We start from the raw sequence: 16,430 nt of genomic DNA on the forward strand, positions 1-16,430 counted from the left end.
CACACCACACACACACACACACCCCACCTACCACACACACCCACAAAACACACAAGTACCCCACATACCACACACACACACACCACACACACACCCCACCTACCACACACACCCACAAAACACACAAGTACACCACATATCACACACACACCACACACACACACACCCCACCTACCACACACACCCACAAAACACACAAGTACCCCACATACCACACACACACCCCACCTACCACACACACCCACAAAACACACAAGTACCCCACATACCACACACACACCCCACCTACCACACACACCCACAAAACACACAAGTACCCCACATACCACACACACACCCACAAAACACACAAGTACCCCACATACCACACACACACCACACCACACACACACACCCCACCTACCCACACACACCCACAAAACACACAAGTACCCCACATATCACACCCACACCCACAAAACACACAAGTACCCCACATACCACACACACACCACACCACACACAGACACCCCACCTACCACACACACACCCACAAAACACACAAGTACCCCACATACCACACACACCCGCAAAACACACAAGTACCCCACATACCACACACACACCACACACACACAGCCCACGTACCACACACACACACACAGAATACACAAGTACCCCACCTACCACACACACACCCACAAAACACACATGTACATACCACACACACACACACACACACCCCACCTACCACACACACACCCACAGAATACACAAGTACCCCACATACCACACACACACCACACACACACAGCCCACGTACCATACACACACCCACAGAATACACAAGTACCCCACCTACCACACATACACCCACAAAACACACATGTACATACCACACACACACACACCCCACCTACCACACACAGATGCACCCACAAAACACACATGTATCCCACTTACCACACACACTCCCCCACAAAACACACAAGTACCCCACATACCACACACACACATATACCCCACCTACCACACACACACACCCACAAAACACACAAGTACCCCACATACCACACACACACACACACACACACTCTACATACCACACACACACATACTAGACACCACACAGAGCACACATACACCACATACACCACACACCCCCATAAAACATACACAGAGACCAATATAGAAAGAAATAACACAAACAAACTCAGTGAGCCCTACAGAGACCACTGCTCACTGGGAAGCAGGCAGAGCCCCGTGCTCCTGCCCCTGGCCACTACCCCCACAGTACCTCAGCCCCTTTTCAGTCACCTCTGCACCCCAGACTCCAGGCAGCAGGGCTTCTCCATGCCTGTCTGCCCCCCAGGCCCTGGGCAGAGCAGGGCCACCAGAGCCCACCTTGAATTGCTGGCTGCTCGACTTCAGCCGGACGATGCTTCCAGGGCCCCGCCTGCTTTCCTCCGACTCCAGCCCAAATATCTCCCGCAGGAACTTGTTTTGGGAGGAGTGGACCAGGGCGAGGATGTCCCTGTTCAGCACATCCCGATTCTTCTCCAGGAAGCCTGTGGGGAAGCAGAGCCCCCAGCCCCTGCCAGCTCAGACCGGGGAAGGCAGGGTGAAGCGCAGGCAGGAGGCCACCATCTCCACCTCCCCACGTCTTGGCATCCAGTGCCTCCGCTCAGCGCCAAGTCATGTCACATCCACACCCTGCAGCCCCCACAACCCACCATCCCCACCCCAAACTCCCTCATCCAAGCTTGCACCCCACCCTGGGGGTCTCCTCTCCCCTAGTACCTGTGCCCCACCCCAGGGGCCTCCCCTCTCCTGATGGCCTATGGCCCCCAAGAGATCTCTGGGGCGTTCTTCCCTTCTAAGCCCTCCGGGATAATGCTGGCTTGTGCTTCAAGGACAGCTCGAGCGTCATCTATTCCAGGAGGCCCTACTGACCCACACGTGGCTCCCATCTGCCCTGTGTGGCCCTTCACCTGGGCCCTGTCATTCAGCTCAGGGAAGCCTGAGGCCTTCCCATCTGTTCCATCAGCCGCAGCTCCCCGGGGGGACCACGGGTGGGAGCGAGTCCCTTCCCCTCAACATCCTGGCCTTCCCAACCCCCGCTGTCACTCCCGCGTCCACCTAGGAACCCACTAGCAGCACAGCAGATGGAGTGTGCATTCATTGTGCGGTTTGGACCTCCCGAGGGTGGTGCCTGTGGATTCTTGTCAGGGCTCTGAATTTCTGGGGAACCCTGGGCAAGTCTGATTGAGCCAACCACTTGTCTACATAAGGGAGCAAAACAGAAGAGAAGGAAAAGGAGAAAGTGAAGAAGCCTGCCCAGCCCCATAACTTCTGAAAATCTGGCAACCTGGCTGCGTCCAGGGAGCTTGCAATCTGGACAGGAAGGCCTGGCCATTCCTGCTGGGAGGTCCACCCTTCCCCAGCAGCCCGTCTGAAAAGGAGCAGCTACTTCACATGTCCCTGTGGAACCAGCAAGTGGGGGAAATCGCTGCTTTGCTCTTCCTGGAAGCCCGAAATGGGGAAAGGAAAGAAATTAAACACGACTTGGCTTCCTGGCGTCAAGGATAGGGGGCAGGGCTAGGTGACTTGCTGATTATGAGGTCCTAAAATGTATTTCTTTCATCATAAGTATAAACTGCATTGGTCTTGGAATTGAACGTGTGCCCATAGGCAGTGTGTGCACATACACGTGAGCACTTGCGTGAATACACATGTGCAGGCACATGCATGGGCCTGGACCCAGTAGGTTTGAGAATGAAGCATGTCTTCTGCTTACTAAGGAGACTCTGAGGGCCTGGGTGCCCCAAGGCCCTTCTACCAACCTTGCTCTGGGGCCTTGGAACAACATGCTAGAGTCAGAGGCCCCTCCAGCCTAAGGAGTGAGACTCTAGAAATTAGGGACGGGGGAGCTGAGCTGAGCTGAGTTCAGCTGAGTATGGGCTGAACTGTTTGCTCCCCAAATCCAAATGCTAAAGCCCTAACCCATAGTACCTCAGAATGTGTGTGGAGAGAGGGCCTTTGAGGAGGTCAGGGAGGTAAAATGAGGCTGTTAGGGTGGGCCCTAACCCAGTCGGAGTGGTGTCCTACAAGAAGAGGAGATTAGGACACAGACACGCACGGGAACAAGAAAGATGCCAGGGAGAGATTTCAGAAGGATCCGGCCCTGCTGACATTTGTCTTGGACTCCTGGCCTCTGGGACTGTGAGAAAATGCATTCCTGCACCTCTTTGTGGAATGTTGCTATGGGAATGTTGGCCAGGGGACACAGCGTGGGTCTGGAGGCGAGCGGACAGCCCACCTCCCCTCCCGCTGTGGGAGAGTGGACCTGCCTGAGGCAGGGCACGGAACAGCAAGAAGAAGGCGCCAGAGGATGGTTGCTTCTCAAAACCAGGCCAGATGATGACTGGGGGCCTGCTGAGGGCTGCACCCTACAAGCGCTCGACTCCGACTTGTCTTCTCCCTTTAAGTCACCCCTTTTTAGTGGGGTGCTCTGTGCATGCCTGCACAGCCTCGTGTGGGGTCTGGGAAGGCCATGTCAATGGTGGAAGAAGGAAGCTTGATTCCCTCTCTGCTGGCAGGTGCTATAAGAGGGGAAGACTGGACCAAGAGCTCAAACCGAGCCGCCCTCACCAAGCTGAGAGTGGTGACAGCAAGCTTGCTTTGCCAGGCTCCAGGGCCACCTGAAGAGAAGGCTGGCACATAAGCCCTTCTCTGAGCCCTGTGCTGGAAGACTGCCTTCTGCAGACGGGGCGAGCGGACATGTGATGCTACCCTGTGCCCTTCCAGGCTTAGACAGAGCCTCCCCGCCCCAGGTGCTTTCGGGGGGATAATTGAGGCACACCTGGATCCAAATCTCCCTCCACCCCATCCCCGCCAAAAGACAGAGTAATGGGGCTTAAGTCATGAAGATAACAGGGCACTGAAAAAAACCCAGCAGGATCAGTTTCAAGGAGCAATAATGGAATTCTGTGCTCCGAAAGCCTAGAAAGAAGCTACCTTACTTTCAGCACACATGTAAGTTGCTGCCGCTGCTACTACTGCTGCTAAGTCGCTTCAGTCGTGTCCGACTCTGTGTGACCCCATAGACAGCAGCCCACCAGGCTCCCCTGTCCCTGGGATTCTCCAGGCAAGAATTCTGGAGTGAGTTGCCATTTCCTTCTCCAATGCATGAAAGTGAAAAGTGAAAGTGAAGTTGCTCATTCGTGTCCGACTCTTAGCGACCCCATGGACTGCAGCCCACCAGGCTCCTCCGTCCATGGGATTTTCCAGGCAAGAGTGCTGGAGTGGGGTGCCATTGCCTTCTCCCAGAAGTTGCAGATCACTTCAAAAACTAAAACTTGGCCTCGAGTAGCCCACGGAGGTTGATGTGCTCAGTGTCTTTGTGTTCTGGAATTCTGAAGTCCCACTAGCTCTGGTCTCCCCCTTTCGGAAAAGCCCCAAAGCCAGGATCTGGTGGGAGTTATAAAGGAGCCCCCTTACCTCCTCATTTCTCCAACAGAAATAATCCCCTGGCCTCGGAACACCTCCCTGCTCCATGTGAAAACAGCAGCCCCTCCTGCTGCCTTGTCCCTCCACCTGAAAAGTGTACTTGGAGCACCCCTGACTCCAAGTTTCCAGTTAGACCACAGTAGCTCCTCAGTTCTCCTTACAAGCCACACAGAGTCACCCTCTGGCTTTCCGCCTCATTTTCCTGATCACGGCACCCACTGGCCACCTCTCCCATTTTTCTAAGCACACCAGCAGCTTGACCACCTCAGCCCCTTATTTCTTTAATCAAAACTATGCTTGGGACTTCCCTGGTGGTCAAGTGGTTAAGAATCCACCTGTCAATGCAGGAGACATGGGTTATATCCCTGGTCCAGGGAGATCCCAAACACTATGGGGCAATTAAACCCAGGCACCACAACTACCGGGGCTTGTGAGCTCTAGGGCCCACACGCCACAGCTACTGAGCCTTAGCGCGGCAGCTACGGAAGCCCTCGCTCCCTAGAGCCTGTGCTCCGCAACAAGAGAAGCCCCCACACCACACTGCAACTAGAGAGGACCCCCTGCTTGCCACAGCCAGAGAAAGCCCACGTGCAGCAATGAAGACCCAGTACCGCCAACAGATAAATAAAATCTTTAAAAACATGCCTGACCTTATCTCCACATATACACTTTCACTACCAAGAGAGTGAAAAGATATCCCACAGAATAGGAGAAAATATTTGCAAATTTTATATCTGATGAGGTAATTACAATAAAAAAGAAAACAATTAACATGTGTTGGTAAGGAGCTGTAGGAATTGGAAACTTCATATGTTGCTAACGGGAATGGAAAATGGTGCAGCCACTTTGAAAAACAGTTTGGTGTTTATCCCAAAAGTTAAATAGAAATACCACGTGACCCAGCAATTCCTCTCTTAGGTATGTGTCCCAAAGAAGGGAAAACGTATGTCCACAGAAAAACTTGTACATGAGTGTTAATAGCAGCGTTACTCATAATGGCCAAAAGCATCCATCAGTTGATGAAGGGATAAACAGAAAGTGGCCTATCTGTGCTGCGGACCGTTGTACTGCAGTATAAAGAACCAGTGTGAATGAACCTTGAAAACGCCATGCCAAGTGAACGGAGCCAGTCACAAAGGCCGCACCGTGTACGATTCCAGTTATGTGAAATGTCCAGAACAGGCGACTCCACAGAGACTGAAGTTAGTAGTTGCTGGGGTTGGGGAGAATTGGGGAGCAACGAGGAATGAGTGCTAATGGGAGTTCCTTTTGTTTTTCTGAACGTAAGAATGGAGTCTTAACCTTTGGACTGCCAGGGAAGTCCCTAGTGAGGATTTCTTTTGAGGGGTGATGTAAATGTTCTAAAATTGTGGCAACAGCTGCCTAAGTCTATGAATATACTAAAAAACCATTGAGCTGTAGACTTCAAATGAGTGAATTCTATGGATGTGAATTATCTCTCAGTAGAACTATTACCAACAAAACAAAACACAAACATACATGCCTGGTCCATTCCATTCCCTCTGTCCCATTTTTGGCTCTGCAAAATGACCTAGCCTTCTTTCCATGGCCTCCCTGGGGCGCTCCAGATGTGGAAGGAAGGGACTGTGGAGAGGAGCTTCACCTACCTTCTACATGGTAGTGCACCTCGCCAGCAAAGTGGGCGATGCCAAATTGGGCATCGTGGATGTTCTTGGGCTGCAGGAAGCCCTTGTTGTTAGCGTGGACGCTCTTCAGTTTTTGCAGCAAGGTGGTATCTGTCCCCTGGAAGAACGGATGCCCTATGGGCCGAGGACCTGCAGCCCAGCCACTGGGTACACCCCCAGATCTCAGGGGCTCCCTCAAAGGGCAAAGCAACTGGGTTCAGAATGACTGAGGGCCTTTCTACAGACAGCAAGCGGATGTGTCAGGGGCAGGGGATTGTTCCCTGAGTGAGGGCCGAGGCAGGAAGAGAGGCTGCCAGCTCGCTGGCTGTAGCCTTCCCTGGGAGCAGAGCATCTCCTTTCTCTGGATCAGAGCTTTTACTGACTCCCTGAGAGTCCATCTCCCCAGAGACATGCAGAGTCCCCCAAAGCAAGAAGGAAAGTGTTGCCTCGTCTTGCACTCTATGCAGCCCTTGGCCCACAAGGCTCAACCAGCCCTCTCTGGGGGTGTGTTCCTGAATCTAAATAATCTATGCTGAGGAGCAGAAGTGAGGGAGGACTCAGGTGCCTTCCTCCAGGAGGTGAGCCTTGAGGGAGAGGGAGGCTGGAAGGCGGGGGCTCCTCTGCCAGCCCCTGCGGTTTCGGCGGCCCTGGAGTTTCCCAGGCATGGGGTCTCCCCCGAGAGGGGCGGGCCCGGGGCGCACCTGTGGGAAGCGGCTCTCCTCATCCAGGAGGGAGATGACGCTCATGGGCTTGAGGGCCAGCAGGTCCAGGGTGGGCCGGTTGTCGGTGTAGTGAATGTAGTCCCAGGCGATGTTCTCCGCGCGGTACTCCTCCTGCTCCACGGTGAACACGTGCTGCACGAACAGCTGCTGCAGGTGCTCGTTGGCCAGGTTGATGCAGAGCTGCTCGAAGCTGCAGGCGCAGCACCGCCCCAGGGGGGCAAGGTTGGCCTGGCTGCCACTGCAGCCAACCCCCGGCACACAGCCCCACACATGTGTACCTACAGAGCACACCCCCAAACACCGTACAGGCCTACAGACAGCCTCCCTCTTCCCCTGACTCCGCCTCCATCCCCTCCTCCATCCCACAGCAAACCGATTCAGAGAAATGAGGAGGCTCCACTTAGCATCAAGCCCTGACTTTGACTCCGTAAGGTCCCCAGCAGGATCCTCTGCCAAACTAGGCTGTCCTGACATGGAGACAATCTCTGGGGGCCAAGGGTCCAGTAGCCACCCTGCCCCATGGGCAAGTGGCTTGGGTATTAAGACAAGCTTCTGGAGACCCGTCATTGATGGCTGGGCTCCTTTGCATCAGTCAGACATACCCCTTTCCCCTCCCCGAGTCCTCCCACTCGCTCTTCCTCCTGGGCTCCATTTCACCTCCTGAAATGGCCCCTCCACTCATCACCCCTGGCTCAGGTCAGAAACCAGGCCGTCATACCTGACACCTCTCCCTCGTTCCCAACTCCAACCCGTTGCCAAAGTCTGGCTGCGCTCTCTCCAACACAGCGCCTAACCTGTTTACTTCTTTTCACTCCCACTGCTGTTCCCTTAATCCAGGTCACCCTCTTTCTCACCTGGAGCACAGTAACAACCGCCTCATGGCTCTCTCTGCCTCCAGCCTCACCCCTCCAACCATTCTCCGTGGCCACTAGACAGAGGTTTCGGACGTGCAGATCTGATCCCCACCCCACCCTGCTCTCCCCCTGCCTTGAATCCTTGTGGACCTGAGCTCCCATTATTTTCGTGATCCAGACAGACAGTGACACAGTGGAAAGCCTGCCCAACACAGCCAGGGAATGGACACAGGGGACTCTGTGAGTGATAGTCGCTCAGCCGTGTCTGACTCTTTGTGACCCCATGGACTACAGCCTGCTAGGCTCCTCTTGTCCATGGAATTCTCCAGGCAAGAATACTGGAGTGAGTTGCCACCTCCTTCTCCAACAGGGCGCCCTGCCCTTCTCTAATTCTAAGTCTTCACACATGTGAGACCCTCCTTTCTCTGACCTGCTCTTTTGGTTCATCCTTTGGGTCTCACTTAGGCATTTCTTCCCCAGGATGGGTTGCCCATTTATGCAAAACCTTATGGCTCCTCAGGCTGGTTGTTCAGGTCTGTTAACCCAAGAGAGTTCACACACTGCTGGACAGCGTGGAGTGATGCCGTAGCCATCGGCAATTGCAGCCACCCCTGACAATGAGCCCTGAGGGAACTCAGGATGGAGACCAGGAATCCTGGCCACCTAGCAGTCATCAGACCGCCTGTGTGCTCAGTCACTCAGTCACGCCCAACCCTTTGAGATCCTTTGGCCTGTAGCCTGCCAGGCTCCTCTGTCCATGGGATTTTCCAGGCAAGGATACTGGAGTGAGTTGCCATTTCCTCCCCTAGGGGATCTTCCTGACCCAGGAATAGAACCCACGTCTCCTGCATGCAGGTGGATTCTTTACTGCTGAGCCATTGGGGATGCCCCATCAGATTGCAGTCACTCACAACAGTAGAGCTTGAAGAAACTCAGGATGTGAAAACACAGAATGCTGGCCCCAGATATCTGAGATTCATATCAAAGGAATGATTTAAGTGAACCCAGACTCTTGCATCTTTCCACACACAGAAAAGTGCTAAATACCTTAACTTGAGATATCTAGTTTTCTTTTATTAACGATAATCTTTTGATGTTCTACCTGCCCTTTGTCGCAAAAAAACTCCTATATATCCTGGCTCCACCCTCGCCTCCTCAGAGCATTTTTCTCAGAATTATTTGAGATGCTGTCTCCAGGGCTTGAAGTTCTAGGAATGTCTGCTGAATAAAACATACGTCTCAACTTTTAGGTCATGCGCTTTTTTTCAGTTGACAAGAGTACTCGGTGCACCCTTGCAGAAGGCAGTTTGGGTAAGTGACTGGGTGCTGAGTGACATGGCCCTGCTCCTTCAGGTGGCCCCCAGACTGCAACCCTGCCACAAACCCAGCTTGTGGCTCCTTCACAAGGAGGGGAGGCGTCCCTGAATAAATGGCCAGATCCCCCCAAATAAACTACTCATTCAGCTCCACAGTGGCCAAAGATATGCTTGGTCTGCTTAGCTGCCCCTCTCAGGGCCAGAAACCAATGATCAGAATCATTTTTTACTTTACTGCTCCTTAGAGCTTCCGTCATGTTGGGCTGAGTTCTGCCAGCCCTGCCCCATCCCACCTGCCCACGGTGAGCTGGTCCTAGGAGCCTGCAATCCCAGTGTGCATGCACTCAGAATGGCTTGCATCTTGACCAAGGGGCCTTCTCAGCCTTCAGCTGGAGACAGGGCCTTGGGCAGGGGCATGCCAAGGTCAGGACAGCCCCTTGGCACCTCTGACAGTGCCCGGAGACCTCCACTTGGGACTGAAACCAAGCAGAACCCTGTGGGGCCCTCCTGGATACAAAACTCCCTCCTTGTCCCCCATTTCCTATTTGTAGCAAAAGGCTTTAGTCTCCTATGACATCTCTGAGTCCTAAGAGCAGACTCAAGACCAATTAGGGAAGTGAAGAAATGCAGTCAAGAAACAATAGTGCAGTGATAAAACAGTCCTAGTTCTTCGTCAAGGGATATCTTTGAGTCGTTGTGCAGAAACTAAGACCCCTGCCCAGGTGGAGTGTGGTGACTCCATGTAGTCACAAGCATGTAGACCCCAGACTGGTTGGAACCAGATGTTGATGATTAAGATCCCCTAAACATCACCCCATTACCTCACCACCAACCAATGAGAAGAAAGTCCACAAGCTGATCGTGTACCCTGTGACTCTCACCCCTAAAACTGCCTTTAAAAAACTTTACTTGAAAGCCATCAAGGAATTTGGATTTTGAGCTGCCTCAAATTTGGAGGAGCTGCCTGCTCTCCTTCTCGGCCCTGCAACAAGTGTTGTGCTTCGCTTCACCACACCCCGGTGTCAGTAGACTGGCTTTGGCGCACTTTGGGTGAGCAGACCTGAATTCCATTTGGTAATGGAACTAGGCCTAGGCTCTGTCTCACCCATGCTTTAAACGAGCCAGGCTCATGTTGGGAAGCTAGGTTGCCCGTGTAGGACACTTCCTGCTTGCTTGTCCCCCTGTCCTTGTTTCCTCATCTGGCCCCTTGATGATACTTCCCCAGAGCATCACCTGCCCTCGTCCAGCTCCACGGCCTGGCTCCCCTTGCTGCCTCTGTCTACTTCCACCCCAGTCTTCATCGCAGTCTTCGCTGGGAATTACTTTTCTGACCTGCTTCATTTCTCTAGCTCTTCAGCCTCCAGGCTGGGACACTGGGTCAGAAGTGTCCTGCCTCACCTTACCCTTGTCAGACTGAAAAATTGGGGATGGGCCACAGATCCCCTGCCTTCCCCATCACCTAGTATGATAGCCCACCCAAGGATGCAGTCACATTAGTGTTATTGATTTCCACTCTCACCTTAACCACACGTGATAATTCACTCTAGTTTGTGAGAAGAGTGGATAGCTTGAGGTGGGTGATGAGTGCTGGAGTGTCAGCCTGACTCTCATGATGTTCTTAGCTATATGGCCTTTTCTAGACACCCTGTGGATGCCAGGGGATGAGCACAACTGCCTCACTGAGGAAGGACACAGTCTTGCTGAGGGACTCACCCTGGCGTCTGTGAGCAGAGGCGAGGCCCTGCTCCCAGCCAGTCTGGGGGGGAACGGCTGCCTTCCAGTTGGCTCAGGGAGGACCTAAGCTTATCTCTCATTTTTCTGAAAGCAGGTGCAGGGACCTCCATACCTATTTTTCTGGAAGTTTTCAAAACCAAATATGTCCAGGAGGCCGATTGTCCTTTGCACATTTTTGGGGTCCTGGGCAGGTGGGGTGAAAATTGCAGCATTGATCTTCTTGACAATCCACAGGAAGAGATGCCCATAGATGCCCTGTAGAGACATGGGGTAGAACCCACAGGCTTTGATGCATGAGAGGAAGGCGGCTGCTTTCTCCAAGTTTACCTGGAAAGGCCCCAGGCACACTGAACCTACTGAGAGAGATCACCCCTACTTTATGGCAAGAAACCACCCTGGAGAGCCTAGGCAGCCCACGGTCACCAGACAGGGGACTGGCAGAGTCAGGACTTGCCCAGCTCTCTGCCCTTTCCTGCTGTCCACTCACCAGGCAAGGAGCTACACTCAATACCTATACACGTAGGCCCCTTCTCCCACAACTCTGCACCTTGACAAAGGCGTCCCTCCGGTCTGCAGCCTGAGTGATGTTCAGGGGCCTGGTGACAAACTCCCCACGGATGATGATGGAGTGCTTGATCAGACAGTCTCGGAGGGCCTGGTCCTTCACCTGGAAGGCAGGTAGGGGCTGGCATCACAGCTGATAGAGCAGGGCCTGGTGCCAACATGCTCTCTCATAACCAAACATTCCATGCCCAAAGTCCAAGGATGGGAGATGCCTGTGACTAGGACCAGAGTCAGGATGCTGGCAGGACTGGTCCAGCGTCAGTCTGAGCACGGGGATATCAGTGTCAGGGAAGGATGCGCCAGTTGGGTGGGCCCTGAGCGTGCTGGCTGCTTGGTTGACCAGTCTTACGCTGGTCTCCTGGTACTGGGCCCACCATCGGGTGGACCCTGGAAAACAATGGCCATGGAGGGCTCTGAGGCCTGGCCACTGACATCTGAATACACCTCAACTGAAGGCACTCCTGCCTGGAATCTGGAGGCCCAAGTTAACAAGAGGAGTCTGGATGAAGTGCCTCCTACATGCAGAGAAGACTTGGCTGGAAAACTCCCAAAGTTTCTAAGAACCCTGCAACCACATGAAAAACATTAGCAGCAAAATGTGCCTACCTAATGTGATTGCCTTTTCCCCCCCTTTGAGTCTATTAATTTCCCACTGAACCTGTTAGTGGGGTGTGATTACAAAGCCCCATCACTTGTCCTCCAAGTCAAGGCTCTATTTGATCTCTTTAATAATGTGCAGGGGAAACTTCCCTGGTGGTCCAGCAGTTAAGACTCCGTGCTTGCAATGCAAGGGACACAGGTTCTATCCCTCATTGGAGAATTAAGATCCCACATGCTGTGTGAAAGTGAAAGTGTCAGTCGCTCAGTCATCTAACTCTTTGCAACTCCATGGACTATAACCCACCAGGCTCTTGTGCCCATGGAGTTCTCTAGGCGAGAATACTGGAGTATGTTGCCATTTACATCTCCAGGGGATCTTCCTGACCCAGGGATTGAACCTGAGTTTCCTGCATTGCAAGTTATATAGAAAGTACAAGTATCAGCAGTCACAGCCTAAATGCCTACAGGGCCAGCAGGTGTGGCAAAGCTAAAAAATAACAACAGCAGAAATAACACGCAGGGGGAATGGTCTGAGTAACATTCCGTCAACCCAGAAGAGCACAACTCATGGAGAAGCCCTGGGGACCAGGATATGGGGCAAGGATGTCTTGCTGTAAAGGCATCAGATTGGTTAAGTGGGGACAACCTGGGGAATGGGTGAGGTAGAAAGTTGAGCAAAGGCCCTGGAAGAGCACGAAGGTCAGGGAAAGGGCAAGAAACACAGGTTCAAGCCAAACTGATCATGTCCGGGACTTTGTTAATGATTAGCTCCACAGGCCTGATTCCCACGCCTAGGGCCTGCAGTGCTCCACAGGGGAGTTGGAGGGGAGAGGGTGAGCGAGAGCCTGGGAGGCAGGAACTGGAGACTGGCAAGGGCTGCCAGCCCAGGCCCTGGGGCTGCTCACAAAAAAAGGAGGCTGGCGGACAAAAGAGCAGAGTTACCTCCAGTAACTTCATCACAGTGGGAAAGGCAGGGGTCTCCATCACGTCAGAGGAGTCCAGGTTCTCAAAGACTGCAGCTGCAGAGAGAAGCAATGACCCGAGAGGCAAAGTGGCCTGAAGGGATGGGACAGGGGCCCCGGGGAGGCTGTTCCAGATGCATGGCTCAGAGACAGCCATCCCTGGGTGCCGGGCACTGCCTCTCCCAGGCCCCCTCTGAGAGCCGTGGCCTCTCTGGGGACTATCAACACTTTGCTTCTAACCACTGTTCCCAGGGTATGTCCCCTGCTGCCCAGATTGAGATTCTGACTCAAAGGGGCGTCTGATGCTATTGGAGGGAAAAGTCTGGTGCCAGTGGGGCGGGTGAGGTCTATCAAGGGAGAGGAAGACCCGTTGGTCCCCTTCCATCCACTTTGTTGTCCTTAGAAACCCAGGTGTGCTCATGCATTCAGCAAAGGAGGAAGCAGGGCCCAGCTCTGCTGCAAGTCTCCTGACCCACCTCCTGGTTCAATCCCTCCCCTTTGAGTCCCTCCCTTTGGGGCCGCTGAGCTGCAGGGACGGAAGAAAGCTGTTTCTGTCATTTTTTTTCTTCTTTAGACTCAAAAATCGTAAACTAACGCATATGGATAAGAAATGCATAAAACCCAAAGGTATGTTATAAAGGATAATTATTATGTCAATATTGTGAATCAACCACTAAAGCCAAACCCAGAGCTTCACGAACAGCTGGGGCCTCCCACGACCTTTCCTGCTCAGACCAGTTCCTCCACTGAAGGCAGTATTCTCCTGACCACCACGGAAACCACTTCCCTGGTTTTTCCTTATCTTTTTACTACCTATATGTTAATCCCTGTTGCTGTTCAGTCGCTCAGTCTGACTCTTTGTGACCCCACGGACTACAGCATGCCAGGCCTCCCTGTCCCTCACTGATTTAACCACTAAGCTGCATTTAATCTTACCCGTTTACTTATGTGTCATCTAACTACCTACATTCCTTTGTAGCATCTAATTTTTTAAAAAAATGTTTATTTATCTATTTTTTGCTGTGCCGGGTCTTGGTTGCTGCATCGGCTTTTTCTCTAGTTGCAGAGAGTGGAGGCTACTCTCTAGTTGCAGCGTGTGGGCTTCTCTTGCTGCGGTTCCTGGGCTTTAGGGCACAGGCCCTATAGTTATAGCTTAGTTGCCCCGCAGCATGTGGGATCTTCCTAGATCAGGGATCGAACCTGAGTCTCCTGCTTTGGCAGGCAGATTCTTTACCACTGAGCCACCAGCGAAGCCCTGTAGCATTTAATTTTATCTTTGTTTAAATTTTGTGTGTGAGCTCTCTGCATTCTTTTGCCTGATTTCATTTCCCCAACATCACATTTGGTAGTATGTCCATGTCCTGACGCCCCCGGCTTGTCAGCACCCACTTTTTACCAGCAGAAGTGCCCGGTTTGGTTGATAGATTACATGGTCACCCAGCTACAGCTTGCTGGAGTAGATTTCCTTATATGATCTGAGATAGTGGTTCATGTTTTCTACATGAATACCCAATCGCTCTGGAACAATTTATTGAAAAGTCTGTCTTTTCCCCACTGCTGTGTGAGTTGGTGTCTTTCATTAGCTCTAGAGCCAGCCATAATCTCTTCAAGTGTTGTTTAAGTCCCAAACCTCTCTTTTCCTTTACATTTTCTAATACATTTTCTAATTAAATGTATTCTGCATCTTCTCACTCTATCTTTGAGGTCTCCTACTCTGTCTTTTATATTTTCCATCTTTTAAAAAATATTTACTTATTTATCATTTGGCTGTGTCGGGTCTTTGTTGCGGGATGTGAACTCTTAGTTGCCATGTGAGATCTACTTGTCTGACCCAAGATCGAACCTGGAAACCCTGGATTGGTAACATGGAGTCTTAGCCACTGAGCCACTAGGCAAGTTCCTATTTTCCATCTTTTTTGTCTTTCCATGCTGCACACACAGTTTCTCTCTCCCTTTAGAACTCTAATTAAATGTATACTTTATCTTCTCACTGTATCTTCTAAGTCTCCTATTTTCTCTTTTATACTTTCCATCTTTTTTGTCTTTCTGTACTGTACACACAGTTTTTTTCTGACTTTTTCTCCTTTTTCACATTATAACACTGCTGGTTAAACTCATCCATAGAGTTCATTTTGGTTTTAACATTTTTAACTTTAGAATTTTGATGTGGTTCACTTTAAAATCTGTAATGTCACTTTTTTATACTTTCCAGCTTGCAAGTTCATGCATGGCTTTGCTTACTCCAAGTTGTTTACTCTTTGGGTTTCCAGCCAAAAGTTAGGGATGATTGATCAATGCCTTCACCTTTGGAGGGCCCTAAGCTTTGGCATCTTCCCCCTAATTCCACAACACCTCCAAAATTACAGCTAAAATTCCTAATGCACTTTTCCAGCACGTTGCGACTTTGATGGGCCCTTTGGATGAGAACCCACAGGGATTTCTTCTTCCTCTCGTCCCCATTCTTCCTCCCCAGGGGGTGTACTTTGGGCGGAAGCAGCATTACCCATGAACTCCACATTCCCCAGGTGGAGAATAGTGGCCAGCAGCTTGCTGAGGTCCCAGTTCTCAGAGTCAGAGAACATGAGTATCTTCATGGCCGAGCGGACATGGGCATAGTCCTTGGCGTCATTGCACCCCTCACAGGAAGTACAGTTCCCCTGAAAGATTGAACACATCAGTTTTTGGGGGCCTTCTCCATTGTAAGGCCAGCAAGGCAGGGATGTATCAGGGACTCAGCCAAAGGCCCCTGGTAAGTGATACTTCATTGGCTCTGGGTGGGTCCCATGGGACCATCTGGAGGACCAAGCTCATAAAATACACAAAGGTATTTCCAAAGGCAGAATTATGGTGATATAGACCCAGAATTCTATGGTAGCTTGATAGCTGTGTGGCCATAGCTAAGTCATTCAGTTTCTCTGAGCCTCTGTTTGTCAACCGTCCATGGTAATGCCTGCCTCAGTCTCTTGGGGGAATACCATGGGTTAATTCCTTTAACAAACACCTTCTAAGGCTCACTGTGTGTCAGACCCTGGGGTCCTTACTGGGAAGTCATTAATGAGAGAGCGGGTCCTGCTCTGCATGCTGTTGCATCCAGGAGAGGAGACAGAAAGATTATGTCATAGGCTTCTACAGATGCTGAGACAAAAGGGGGGGTTGGCCAGCCCTCCTGGGAACTGGGGAAAGGCTTCCTGGAGGAGGCACCTGAGCTGGTTCCACAGGTTGAGCTTTATAGCAGCACAGGGAGAGAGGGTTTTGGCAGATAACAGCTTGAGTTAGACTGTGAGATGGGAGGCAGGAAGGTTGCAAAGAGGTTGAGGTCATGTGGAAGAGGAGAGGTTGGCAGAAGGTGGGATCTGGAGGGACTTGGAAACCTTGCCAAGGAGCCACAAGGAACTTCCAAAGAGCTGTGACCAGGAATATGGTCTGCCAGGCGCCCTGTATGGGAGATTTGCGGGGTGGATGATAGATTGGGGCTGAAGTCTGGGGAGAGGGGGCACCCAGTAGGAAAGTAGCACCATGGTCTAGGCAAGAGATGATGAAGTCC

General features: G+C 51.9%; 1 protein-coding gene across 1 annotated transcript in view; it reads right to left on the reverse strand.

Annotated features, from left to right (window-relative positions):
* Positions 1 to 16,430, reverse strand: part of MYO7B (myosin VIIB) — a 107,067-nt gene that overhangs the window by 50,018 nt on the left and 40,619 nt on the right. Inside the window, exons 9-15 of the mRNA XM_006047410.3 lie at positions 15,390 to 15,543; positions 12,867 to 12,943; positions 11,308 to 11,427; positions 10,873 to 11,015; positions 6,836 to 7,046; positions 6,117 to 6,252; positions 1,384 to 1,547 (exon numbers count right to left, since the gene is read on the reverse strand). Of these exons, the coding sequence (XP_006047472.1) occupies positions 1,384 to 1,547; positions 6,117 to 6,252; positions 6,836 to 7,046; positions 10,873 to 11,015; positions 11,308 to 11,427; positions 12,867 to 12,943; positions 15,390 to 15,543 (1,005 nt within the window). The remainder of the gene's footprint in view (positions 1 to 1,383; positions 1,548 to 6,116; positions 6,253 to 6,835; positions 7,047 to 10,872; positions 11,016 to 11,307; positions 11,428 to 12,866; positions 12,944 to 15,389; positions 15,544 to 16,430) is intronic.

Source organism: Bubalus bubalis, chromosome 2, assembly GCF_019923935.1.
Source record: "Bubalus bubalis isolate 160015118507 breed Murrah chromosome 2, NDDB_SH_1, whole genome shotgun sequence".
Classification (NCBI taxonomy): domain Eukaryota; kingdom Metazoa; phylum Chordata; class Mammalia; order Artiodactyla; family Bovidae; genus Bubalus; species Bubalus bubalis.